This window comes from Meleagris gallopavo, chromosome 21 (genome assembly GCF_000146605.3).
Source record: "Meleagris gallopavo isolate NT-WF06-2002-E0010 breed Aviagen turkey brand Nicholas breeding stock chromosome 21, Turkey_5.1, whole genome shotgun sequence".
Taxonomy (NCBI): Eukaryota; Metazoa; Chordata; class Aves; order Galliformes; family Phasianidae; genus Meleagris; species Meleagris gallopavo.
In genome coordinates this window covers 5,238,872-5,251,957 of record NC_015031.2, presented here as the reverse complement: position 1 = coordinate 5,251,957, position 13,086 = coordinate 5,238,872, and the positions used below count along the sequence as shown (strand labels likewise).

Sequence of the window (13,086 nt, the reverse complement as noted above, 5' to 3'; positions counted from 1 at the left end):
GCGATTTGTGGTTATCGCACCTCGCGTCTTCCTCTGTTGAGTAAAACCCATTGCCGGGATCTGACGGCGGCGCAAAGCCGTCCCCCATCGCGCAAATGACTCATTTCCAGTTCTTTCCTTTTCTGTTCTGTTCACGCCGGGATCTCCGGAGGCTGCCGCTTTGCATCCTGCGAGCCCTGCCAACTGCCCGCAGCCTTTTCTTCCGCCGAGCCGACGCCTCTGCCCTCGCCCTTTGTTTGCGACGTCTATTTACGGAGCGGCCTGCGGGGCTCCGAGCGCCTTCGGCCCCGCACGGGCCGGGAGCCGCTCCCCTGCCCCGCCGCCTCCACCCCCAGCTCGCAGCACCCCGGCTCCCCCAGCTGCTCCCAGGGAGTTACTCCCGGTAACCCCTCCCGCCCAAAGCTCCCTGCCCCTCCCGTTGGCTTTCAAGTCCGCATGGCCACAGAGGTGCAGAATCCAGGGACGCTCCTCCTCAGGGAACACCCTCACCCTCCCGGAAACATCGGTGTCCCCCCATTCTGTCTGTCCCCATCTGCCATCTGTGATGTGACCTGTGTGTACCTGGCAGACACACGACCTCGCTCCCCCCGGCCGGGCGTCTGTGTGAGCTCTGAACACAGCCCTGCACCAGCTGCCAGTTCCGATTAGAAGATCGGTGACATTTTCCTACGTGTGCCCACATATGAAAATGCTGTAATTTCATTTGCAAAAGGGCACATTCAAAGAGCACTCACTGAAGGCTTTCCCCAAAACATCTTTAGGAACAGCAGCACTTTGCTGTGCCTGGCTGAGGCTGTGAGCAGCAGAGTGCAAATCACCCCCCATGTCCTGCTTTGAAGGAATGCTTCTTTGGTTATAGCTGGGTTTTATGTTTAAATTTTGCTCTTACGTTTTTGTAAGATCAGGGTTTTAACTATCAAAACTTGTGTTATTGTGTACACTTCACTGCAGCTCATAACCTTACTGTTCAGCCCAGCAGCAACACGCATAGGCCCGTCAGAGGGGTCTGTCCTCTGCGCTCCGTGCCATCCCAACAAAATGGACATTCTCAGACCAGCTAATTCAGACCTGATTCAGTGCTTCAGAGAGATGTGATTCAGCTATCAGTGATAAGCACACAGAAATACTCCAACATAAATTAATTACTGTTTGTGAACTGGCAATAAACATACAGGGCTACAACACGAACCATGAAACACAGGTAGAAGGCTGAGCAGACTGAGCAGCTCTGTATGCCATGAACACTTCTCATCCTGTGCACAGTGTGGGTCAGTCCCTGTGAATTGTGACCATATCCCCAGGGACCACAGAAGCCTCAGTTCTGCTATTCCAGAGCTCAGCATTCATACCCATCATGCCTTATCTGCCACATCACATCACCCAGACTGGAGAGCTGACTCATTCACGAGACATCACCCAGTGCTGGGCCAAGGACACTGCTGTGCTAACAGGCCATGCTTCCTCATCCAGGCTGGCAGCTCTTCTGCTGAAAAGGAGGGATAGCAGGTGAGGTAGGCAAGCAAAAGCAAAATCCTCTTTTGTAAGTGACAGCATCCATGGTCAAGTTCACCCCTTGATCCCAAGCCCATCTATGTGCTGCACCTCCTCCTCGACAGCCATCCCCTGTTAGGGAGGAACATGGGGAACAAGAGGAGGAAACCAGTTCCTATTTGTGTCCTGCCTGTAAATTCTGGCTTTTCAGATGCACTCAGCCCTGCGTGATCTCAGCCTGAGATTTTTCTTCCTATCACTGTTGGTCTGCAGGTAGCCTCACTCCTGTGAACATGAGACAGGAACAAAAATAGGGCAATAAAGGTTGAGAAAAGAAGAAAGTGGGTAAAAACTGAGTAAACATGCTTCCCCAGGAAGCAATGCAATGTATTGCAGAGCTGCAGCAATGAGCCGCAGCTCAGACGAAGAGCTTAACAGTTCAAAGTTCAGCTGCTGTGCAAATGTTACAATCTGTTCTCATCTGCAAAACATCCAACCCAGCTCTTCTATGAACTAAAGAGAATATCTGTTTTCAGTTGTATTCCCAAAGTCCTTCTGCTCATCTTTGCAGACGGAAGAGCCAGAAATTCCACAGACACAAAGAAATACAGAACGTAACCTTTTCCTCCAGTCTGGACTCTGTCACATGTATTTTCCTTGCTTTGGTTTCCATCGATGAGGACCCCCCTCTTTCTCGAGGAATGAATCAGTCTTAAATCACAGGTGGTCAGATTGATTTTACTGAAAACTGTCCTAGAGCTACAAATGCTGATGACAACTATCATTAAGTTAATTACTCATTTAATTAAATTTCAAACAACATTCATACCCTGACCTTCAACATCTCTCTCTTCTTTAAGAAGTAAATCTATCAAGTCAAGTAGATTTGAAATTTTTCTAATCACTTACAATTCAGTATTCAAAAAGTTCTTAGGTCTCATGTAAGTATTTTAGTCTGCACAGCAGAAACATGAACAACTGGCTCTATCATTAGGGCCTGGTAACAAAATGCCTTGAAACAACAGCATACCTGTGGAAACACGATTCTCAGAACGGATGTGCTACAGACAGAACTGCAAAGGGCTTCAAAGTGCTTCAGGGCACGGGCACTGGGAGCGTCTGTCAGAGAGGTGTGGGCTGCCCCCAGGTCATGCAGCAGAGGCTGTCAGTCTGTCAGTCTGGGTTCTGGTGGCTGCTGCATGCTGGAGGCAGAGGTGCTGATGAGGTCCTGGGGAAGGCTCTCACGGGCCTCCTGCATCCGGCGCCGAGCCCGCTGGAAAGCCTCTGCAACAGAGCAAATGACAGCAAGTCAGAATGCATCAGACAGCCACAGGGAAGTGGAAGGACAACTCTGTCCAGTGCACATCACCTCTCAGAACAGGAGTCTCACTAAGTACCACCTGCCTGCTGCTGCCCTCTTAACTTCCAAGCACTGTCTTTGCTCTCTGCGTAACGGATCAGAGATCGACCCTGTGCACCGCAGCCACAAGCTGTGTTCGGTGCAAGACCACGCAGCCCAGCCCAGGCTTTGCCCTCATGGAGTGAGTATCCCTCCTGCCTGCTCAGGGCTGATGCCTCCTCAAACTTCCAGCAATGTCAGATCAGAACATTAGACTTCTGCTTTAACTCAGACAGAGCTCACAGTGGGGGATAATTCCACTGCCAGCAACGGATTCTCCTGAAATATCCTGACCACCCTGTAAAAAGGAGGTAAAAGAGAGCCAAAGGCCCTCCACAAAGAGGAATACCGAAGGCCCTACCCAAAACATTGTAGACAGAGCTCTGCTGGCTGAAGCCTCCAAGCCGGTCCAGAACACTCTGCATGCGATGCCTCAAGGCACTGGTTTCCAGAAAGGCTCTGCAAAAGTACAGATCGAGGTCAGGGCTGGAAGAACACAGCACACAAGACAGAGCTTGTGCTCACTTTGCTGCACTCACTTGGACTGCTGCAGGCAGTAAAGCCGGAACGTGACATTCCCTGTTGTCTCTGTGCGAAAACCAAAGCGGCTCAGATGCTTTCCCTGCAGAAACAGCACAAGTTAGAGTACCTACAGCCTGTAACCTATTACAGCAGGCTGACCCCAGCAGAAATAAGTGTGTCCCACCAGGACAAGCACTCCTGCAGGCACAGAATCACTCCTTGCCCTGCTTCAAACAGAAACTGACGTCAGAGGGACAAGCAGACAGTTTCAGGCTGTGCTGAGGGCAGGACCTAACCACTGGAAGATGACAGTGCAGTGCTGGGGGAAAGGTTCAACCTTGAGCACTGTGTTTGGCTTAGGTGCCAAAATAGGAGAAAGACATCAACCTATTAAAGAGATTCCAAAGGAGGACAACAAAGATAGTGAGAAGTCTTCCCTAAGAGGCTTGCTGGGCACGGAACACACTGCTGAAGTTGGAGCTGCTGGAGATGGGAGCATATAAACAGAAAGCGGGACAGCTGTTTATGAGAGTGGACAGTGATAGGACAAGGGAGAACGGTCTTACACTGAGACAGGGGAGATTTAAGTTAGATATTAGGAGGAAGCTTTTCGCAGAAGGTGGTGAGGCATTGGAACTGGTTGCCCAAGGAGGCTGTGGATGCCCCATTCCTGGAGGCATTCAAGGCCAGGCTGGATGTGGCTCTGGGCAGCCTGGTCTCATGGTTGGCGACCTGCACACAGCAGGGGGTTGGAACTGGATGGTCATTGTGGTCCTTTTCAACCTAGGCCATTCTATGATTCCATGGTTCTATGAGTTGGAGAAGTGTCTGGACACAGGACATGCACTTTAGCTGTGGGTAGTCCTGCGTAGAGCCAGGAGCTGGACTTGATAATCCTTTGGACCCCTTCCAACTTGGGATAATCTATGATTCTGTGATTCTAAGAGCATAATCCACCATTTCCCAGCAAGAGCAACATCCCATATCTAAGCCTACCTTGAAGGTTGTTGGTATCCTGGCGTAGGTCATATCTTCCAGCTCAGGAGACCCACCAATGAAAAATCTCCTCATCTCAGCAACTGTACCCAGCTCTACAGGGCGCCAGGTAGGGATGGTGAGCATGTGGAGACCTGAGACAAGACAACTGGACAATTTAGCAGTACTGACCAACAATCCAAAGTCATAGAGGACATCATGATGTATGGATACCTACTGATGAATACCTACTGATTCCCAGGGTTTTCCAATGAGCAAGCCACACAGCCAGCACTGAAACTATCCCCTTTACTATGTGATGATGTCAGACTAGTTGTGAGCCTGGGATTTCACATGGGACAGGAGGGGCCTACTGCTATTGTAAAGATGGACATGCAGAGCTTTATCACATACAGTTCTCCAACAGAACCACTGGAAGGGCAAGTACAGCAAAACACAATGTTTCTCAACATGGCAGAAGGTGCAGGACACATCACATCACTCTTTGCTGCTTCACAGACAGCAAACCATTCATTTCAAAATGCAAAGGTGAAGCCTCCCAGAACTAGGTGCAGCTTTCCAAAGAGAACCACTGAACTCCCATTTCCCTACACTTAACATGCTGCCCCAAAGACGTTTGTTTTTTTTTACCTGGAGATGCTGGCAGCACCAAAGAACCATATCCTTCAACACGATACCTCTGCCAGAAATCCAGGGACAGAACCTCAAAGTAGAGAACAGGCCACTGAGGAAGACAGTCTGCAAAGAAAGGGTGCAGATTACAATTTTTTGAATGGTGAAGAGGGAGACCATCAGAGAGAAAAAAAATTCCTGAACACTTAAACTCCATTAGCAAGGAGCCCTTTCTCTACTTCCCCCAAAATGACAAACCTAGATGTATCCATGATTATTTTTTCATGTAAAAGATGAACCCTCAGACTTGAGGATGAAAACACATTCCTAAATTGCTAAAAAAACTGGGAAAAAATCTTTGTTTTGTTGAGTCTCTGAGAATCATTAAACTGATTTCTCAGTTGTCTTTGGGCAGTTATGACAATATTCTGCAAACAACTGATGCAAAAACAGAGGAGCCTTTTTATTTCTGATCTTTATGATCACTGCTGGGGACTATTAACTTGGATGTCCTACAGGCCTCCAAGCATTTATTTTCTCCATGGTGAAACACACTCATCATATTTATTCTAGACAGAAAGTTTGTTAGTGATGGTTCGATGCATATGTTAGATTCAAGTGGCAAGACATTCTGCAAAGCTGCCCAGAATGACTGCAAACCAAAGAGCAGCAAGGCTGGTGAGGACTGAGCAGCAGCAGCAACACAGTGAAGCAGTAGGAAAAGGAAGCAGAGGAGCCCTGCTGAAAACAGAGCAGGAAATTTCCAAGTGACATGGACTATACAAAGATTATACAGGTCACTGAGTGTGTCTACAAACATTAGACTCAGCACAGAGTTTTAGCTATGTACAAAAATGTGCCTGTTTCCTCCAGTGCAGAAAGCCACCCTTCTATGCATTACGACAGACACGGCAGTGCAGACCAACACGCCAGGCATTCTGAGACAGACAAACTAAGATCCAAGTCGTTCTGCAAATGGATGAAGCTGACTGTAAGCTGGAAGCAAAGCAATAAATAAAAACAGCAATGCAGTGCTGGGCAGGGCATAAAATAGCATGTGTGCAGAGGTGCAGAGACTGTGTGGTGATGGGGAGCATGGTCATTGAATGAACATTTCCCTGAAGGGTCACAGCACCAAACCTGCCAGAGTTCAGGAAGCATTTGGACAATGTTTTTAGAACAATGGTTTGACTTTTGTGTGGTCCTGTGTGGAGTTAGAGGTTGGAATTGATGATCCTTATGGGTCCCTTCCAACCAGTGATATTCTACAATTCTCTGATTCCCTTGTTTACACCTGTCCTTTCTCCTTGGCAAAGAAGCATCAACATATTGAGTGGCACAATGCAATCAAGATAAGTCAGTTTCATATCTCAGAGAAACAAGGAGACACGCCTTCTGATTCGTCCTCTTGAGTAAAAAACATCTCCAAAGTGAAGGGGTAGCAGAAGTATGCCACGTTATCCTAGGAAAGGAACAGGACAGAGGTCAGATTCCTTGTCAAGAGAGTTCATCACTGGTACTGCAGGGGGCACAGACTGCAGGAGAAAAAGATAAAAGACAAAAGTAATGACGTCCCAAGGACCTGCATGCACTCTCACTGCCATGTTAATAGAACAGGCTGTTAAAAATAATGGAAAAGAAAGAGTAACACACTTCAAAAGACAATTCCGCTATTTGCATAACTATTACACACCACCACGGTCTTTACAGAACACCTCAAACAACATTCTTACTGAAGTACTGCATGACAATGAATTTTATAGCATCCAAACTAGAGCACATAAACAACACCAGAAAGTTGATAACATTCAAATGTGGCTGTATCCAAGAGCAGAGCTGGAGACAGCTACTGAACTACCCAGACAGGAGGAGGGAATCATTCTGAGAAATCAGTTCAGAGACTCTGTGCACTCCATTCCCAGGCAATCAGAACAATGCTTCATTAGCTCTCAGTATTAAAGCACACAAAAATCAAACATCCAAAAGCAATCAGACATCAAGAAGAAAAAAGTGAGGTTACAGAAACTGCTCTGAATTTTAATTTGAACACAGCAATACTGTGTAAGATGTCAAGTACAACCAGAATGAGGCAGATTCCTAACATGCTCTGCTCTTGGAAGGAGCTGTCATGTGGATAAATCTGTAGCTTGTTACACGTTTCACCTCAGAGAATGTCTGTTCAAACTCTGCTCTGCAGGTTTTAAAGTGTCCTTACCCAGCCCACTGTCTTGGTGGCACAGGTCTGAGTCACTCCTGACAGCTGCTGAAATGCGGGGCTTGACCAGTCTGGGAGAAGAGAACATGAGCACAGTGGTGAATGCTCTGGGTGAGAGGAAGGACTCTCATACCAGAGCTGCTTGAAGGAGAAAGTCAGCTCCAGATGTTCACCACACTGAATTTCCCTACATGCATTCTGCTCCATCTTGTTCCACACAGTGACTGCTCCCCAGATCACCCTGGAACTATGACATCACCAACTCTACCTTACCACAAGACTACAACCTTATCTAAATGTACTTATTAGCACAGGCAGTATCTACTCAGGCAAACATCAGGGCATAACCAGTGGGAAGCCAGGGCCGTTGCTTCAGGGGGGTTAAATAGAAAACAAGATGTACATGTTAGTGCTGGGAACTTTACCAGCCAAAATTGAAAACAGCACAAAACGTGAAAACACACGTGGTGGGCACTGAAATCAGATAAGGCCATTGCTGAGACAAAGAAAACAGGATGGCTCTTCTCTGCAGCACCAGGAATGAACCTGCAGTAATTTGCCAGACACCATCATCACTGGCTGAGAAGCCCAGGGATCAAATCCAGCCAAATTTGGAAGGGACACAAAAGGAAGATGCTGACGTTCCCCAGCAAGTCTGTTTCCTCCAAACCATCAAGTTGTGCAAAACTTCAGCTCTGAAGACTTCAGATTAGATCCCAGCCCCTACATTAAGTTTTATCATCCTTTAGCAAAGCTAATCCGATGGATAAGCCAAAGCATGCTTTATTCCTTATATGGTTGTGATATGGCTAGAACCACGAATACTCACGTTTAGGCAGCTCCAGAAAGAAATGAACATAAAGGTTGTCATACTCATAGCCTTGAGCTGAAACTGAGAAAAGAGAATGAATTTCAGCCACTCACTTCCATATAAACTCCTCCAGCATTCACTGAAGACATCTGAGAGAGGCAGCCCAAACCACTTTGGGGAAAATGTTACTGCTGGAAGCTGGGAAAGGCCTGGGTCCTTAAAGTAACAGATATGGCCCTAAGAGATGATTCTTTCTCAAGTCTAGCCCGTCCCCATGAAACTAACAAGACTAGAGAGGTTACATATTTAATTGCTCCCTTTTTAATAACGTCTACTAAATTCCCCAAACTGTTGTCCTTTATTCATATCTGTATGTCTGCATAGAACAGCTGTAGCATTTGTAACCTCTAACCTGCAACTGCCACACAACAAATTAATCTGCAAGAGCAGGGGAAAAGAGGGAAATAGCAAAGGTTTCTAGAGAAACACCTACTCTGGACCAGGCCATGAACCAGGAATCTCTGGACCCTTCACAGCCTCACCTGTCCCAGCAGGCAGATTTGCCCCTACAGTTACAGCTCACAATGAGACTCACCTACTTCTCCATTCACAAAAAGCCGCAGTGTTCCAGGAAGTGTCTGTAAGAACAAGCAGATAAACAAGAGAAAGGGCTCAGCGACCACTGGTGGAACTTCACACAGTTCCCTCCTTGCAAGGTCTCGCGAGGATACTTCACAAATATTTGTACTTGAGTGGTTCAATTCGCTTGTTAGGGAGGAGTCATCACTTCTCATGTCATCCTGACATCCCTTCCAGAAGTGACAGCTCCTCCCAGACAAAGGCTCCCCCCAAAGACTAAATTCCCATCCTGCAGGAGTTCACTGCTCTGTAAATCAGTTTTTGACAGACTTCTAGATGGATGTAAAATGTAGTGAGAAGTCAACTGCAGGAATCATGAAATCATGGTCCTGTTTCTTCTGCTGTGTTACCCAAGTGCTGCCCACTTTGGCAAACAAGACTTTTTTGCTATAAAAGATTGCAGTCCGGATAACCTAGTGAGCAGGGAAACTGTGCATGTGTTTGAGGGATGGGGAGAGCTGTTTATATGAACAAATTGATACACAGATGCATATGACATTCAAGAATTTAACAGCAATCTCTACCCCAAATACATAAACCATCTTTCCTTAACTTACTACAGTCTAAGTTCTTCAGCAATGCATGCAGTGCTCAGTATGCTGCAAGCCTGACGGAAGCATTTGACCTCTGCAGGCCCCAATATCCCTTGAAATCAGTACCTTTCTGCACAATTTTCAGCAGGAGGCCAGAAAGTAAAAGCTGCCAGTGCACCTCAGGAACAAGGACATCTTTGAGACTGTGGTACAAACGGCAAGAGAGCAGCCTTGAAAGGCAGTGGGGCACCATATCCCTGCTGAGCACTGCTGGGACTCACCATCTCAAATTCTGAGCCTACCAGGCTGCTGAGGTACTCTCTGTGCCGACTGTACAGCTGAAAATACAGAACAGGATAAGAAAAAGTGTATTTTTGATTAAATGTTATTACTTATATTAGTGCAAAAAATCGTAACTTAAAAGCTAATTAAATTGTTGATGGACTTATCTAACAGGTTTTTTGTTGTTACAGCAGATATAGAGACATAAGAATCAAACAAAAGAAAACATGCTAACTGCACATGAAACCAGCTTCAGAGAAGACCTCACCAGGCTAAATCTAACACAAAAAGAAGCTGTAATCAGCAAATCTCAAACAACATAATGGGAGATCAGTGCAGGTAAGTTAGGATTCCCTTGCTGACCACAAAAACAACTGGGAAGCTTACAAATTTAACACTAAAACACAAGGCACAAAATGAGATCTAAACAGCTGAAGTCATTATAGGTAACAAGAAATCATTTGATGAGTACACAGGCAGCAACAGGAAGATGAAGGAAAGGGTTTGCCCATTGCCCCAAAGGAAAGGAAAACCCTAGGCAGGGCACACTAGAAAGGCATGAGTTTGGGTGGTTTCTTTGCATCAACTCTGACTACATCTATCAACTGCAGTCAGTGGTCAGACTAATACCAGTGGCAAATGGACACGGCCATCTGCCCAGAGTAAGAAATGAAGCAATGAGGGAATATTTCTTGGAGTTCTTAAATCACTGGGCACGATGAAACTCGCTGCCAGTGACATTCATTTTGCCAGTTTTTGGTGTCTACAATTACGTCTTATATGAGAAGCTGAGATCCCTCCGTCAAATCTGGACTGGTTAATATAACCAGTGGAGACCAGTTCTTACATCTCTGAACACACGCTGCTCACGCTCCTCCTCCTCCTGCTGCACTTGCACAGATGCATTCTCAATGGTATATTTCCACAACTCTCGCTTCTGTCCGCCCAGCTCAATCCTGCAGAACCCAAACCACACGGAGAAAAACTCTTGCATTACACAGAAACAGCCCCAAGCAGCAACACCAGCTGTGCCATCCTGAACCAGCAATCTCCCCAGCAAGGCCTGTGTGGTAACACAAGGGCACTAACGGCTCTCTCCTCACTGCTAAGCGCCTGCCAGCATCAATGACTCAAAAAGAGTCTCAGTTTTTTGTCCGGTGCACACACAGCTTGTACCCCCTAGGGCCTGGCTCCAGAGCCCAAAACATCACATGCACAATGACATCAAGCACCAGAATGAAACAGCCTTAGATACCTCAGGAATAAATCTTAATAATATCCTTCAATTTAAGGGCTGAGCCACCCTGCTGATCAAGAGACAGCAATTTCAGCCCCATGAGTAGCACCAGCCCTGCCCCACTCACCAGTAGGGTCCTCTGGTGCCAGTAAAGTCAGGCTTCACTGTGATCACCCCATTGCCATCCACCTTGATTGTACAAAGAACATGCTCATATTCCCTCTGACCAAGCCTAATGGAAGACATCAAGAAACACAAAGGAAGTCTCAACAGAGCACACACTCACTTGCTCTGGAACAGCAGAGCTGTGAAGGCACATGAAGGCACAAATACACCCATACTTCCCTACATTAGTTAAAAAAACCTTTTGGAGGGACACATTCATTACCCCCCAATGAGGTAAGAAGCAGAGAGAAAAGGCAGCTGGAGTTGCGCTTGGAATTCCCTCAGCTAAAGAGAGAAGTGGGAGATTTGAGTAAGGAGATGGGTTTGCTTCTGGGAAATTAGGATGGCTTCAGGATTTTACTTACTTCCCATAAGGTCCCAAGTCCCCCATGATGTACATAGTCTGAACAGGAGTGTTAATCACATGATTGTTCTTCATAAATTCTTCTGAGGGCTCCCAGGTGATGATTTTTGACTTGAGAGAACTCGCTTCTCTGTCAATAACAGAAGAGTACAACCCATGGTCAGCAGAACGCACGCCAGCAGCCTGGCACAGCACCCCCCAGCGAAGAATCAAACTGCCAGATTCTGAATCCAGCACAGCTCAAGCCAACAGCTTCCACAGAACAGGCTGCCCTGCAGCAGGGACACCAGGAGACCTGCTTCAAGTTCTGAGCCTCAGTCTGAACTCACAGTAGCTTACGGTCCTGTCTTCTCCTCCTCACATTGGCCATCCTCTCTGCCAGATATGATGGCATCTCACAGTCTGAGTCAGTTACCTTCTGGCAGTGCTGGAAGAAGGAAACAGAATAGAACTAGCTTAATTATAACAGGACTTTTTTCTCAAATGCAACTCTGTCCCTGGAAGCCAGAATAAGTATTTATACTTATGCAAGTATAAAGTATGCTTAAAGACTGCAGATTTCCTTCTCTGCTCTTGTGGCAAAGCACAGCTGAGCTCCACCCAACAGGTTACTTATAAATGTGATCTTTCCCTTACTATTTTACCAACCTGTCTTTGTAGCACAAAAATCTGTTAACTTTGTTGATATCTGCACATATATATATATATATATATACAGTAGTTTACATATTATGTTAATCAGTGGAATTTTACTAGATTTTGCCAGTTCAAACAGCATGCAAACTAAAAGATACTTGCTGATCACAAGGACCAGAAAGACAGCCCAACCTGTGGGATAAAGTCCTTGCTACTCTGCCACTTCAATGAACAAAGAAGACTTGCAGACAACCAAGATCCTAGAATCCCAGCCCCTCTGACATGTCCTTGACAGCCTGTGCTTTCCACTGTCTGACATCATAACTATTAAGAGGCTGACTCCAAGAGTCACTGCAGTGATATATCAAAAGCTGCTTTGTTAGGCTTCACTCAGCAGTATTATGAGATTAGAGATGAGATAACCATCAAGAACTACGTATCTGAAAATGCAGAAAACTTGCAAGCAAGTCTGCTCGGGGTGCGCAGCTCCAATTGAGTCTTGTGCCCTGTGACTACAGTCAGTGTCCAGAATTCTCACTTCGGTCAGCAATGTGCCAGCTGACAATTTCTGTAACAACATAGCTCTGCAGAGCCAAGTGCCTCCAAGCTGTCCCTGCCCATCGCTCTGAAGTGTGAAGACCTCATCCTGTCTGGGACACCGAGCAAAGCTGCCCTGCAGAAGCAATACGTTCTTCTGCTCTTGGGATACACTCTGCCACTGCCACAAAACCACAAACACCCCTCTGTGGTGGGCCTGGCGCTGCCACATGGATACCAGCCGGTACCTCCTCTAGGTTGGTGAATCGGTCGTGATCAGTGTAGGTGAAGATGCGGTGGTTCTTCCGACCTCCGGCCTTCTCCAGCTTCAGGATCTCTTCGTGGTACTGCCGGTCCAGGGGAGTCTGGCAGGCGGATTCATTTTGGTACAGATCCACTTCAAACTGAAAGCATCACAGGGGAGTAAATTTCAGTTATTTCTTCAAGACAGTCGGAACCACAGAAGTTCACGGAGCCCAGCAAAGGGTCCGTCTGCATGCACGGGGCGCGGGTCAGCCAGACGGCTCGAGCGCCGGGTGCGGTTTTGGAAACGCGTTCAGAGAAAAAGCAACCAGGGCACGGGAAGGGGGCGGGGAAGGGCGGCTGCGGGGAGCCGGCCCGGCCCGGCACGGCCACCCACCTGGCTG

The 13,086-nt window shown here is 47.0% G+C and overlaps 1 protein-coding gene across 4 annotated transcripts; it reads right to left on the bottom strand.

Moving 5' to 3' along the window:
• Positions 1–1,124: 1,124 nt before the first annotated feature.
• MKS1 (MKS transition zone complex subunit 1) lies at positions 1,125–12,862 on the bottom strand. Of its 4 annotated transcripts, none has more exons than XR_004161786.1 (16): positions 12,688–12,862; positions 11,596–11,693; positions 11,268–11,396; positions 10,865–10,969; positions 10,348–10,456; positions 9,500–9,556; positions 8,642–8,684; positions 8,065–8,127; positions 7,236–7,306; positions 6,413–6,482; positions 5,039–5,146; positions 4,409–4,542; positions 3,430–3,512; positions 3,252–3,349; positions 2,522–2,775; positions 1,125–1,776 (listed from the first exon to the last, which is right to left on the bottom strand). XR_004161786.1 is itself a non-coding variant. In XM_031556427.1 (15 exons), exons 2-15 carry the CDS (start codon positions 11,658–11,660, stop codon positions 2,657–2,659), a joined length of 1,254 nt encoding a protein of 417 aa, XP_031412287.1. In that variant the 5' UTR covers positions 11,661–11,693; positions 12,688–12,862; the 3' UTR covers positions 2,276–2,656. The 4 variants fall into 4 exon arrangements, 1 of the variants encoding a protein (XP_031412287.1); XR_004161788.1 differs by having other exon boundaries at positions 1,125–1,486; XR_004161787.1 differs by having other exon boundaries at positions 1,125–1,483.
• Between the last annotated feature and the right edge of the window lie 224 nt (positions 12,863–13,086).

Coding starts and splice junctions, on each gene's coding strand:
- MKS1 (XM_031556427.1), bottom strand. CDS start 11,660: ATGCCATCATATCTGGCAGAGAGGATGGCCAATGTGAGGAGGAGAAGA. Junction 3,350..3,429: donor TACTGCCTGCAGCAGTCCAA/GTGAGTGCAGCA, acceptor GTACTTTTGCAG/AGCCTTTCTGGAAACCAGTG. Junction 2,776..3,251: donor CTCTGTCTACAATGTTTTGG/GTAGGGCCTTCG, acceptor GCTCTGTTGCAG/AGGCTTTCCAGCGGGCTCGG.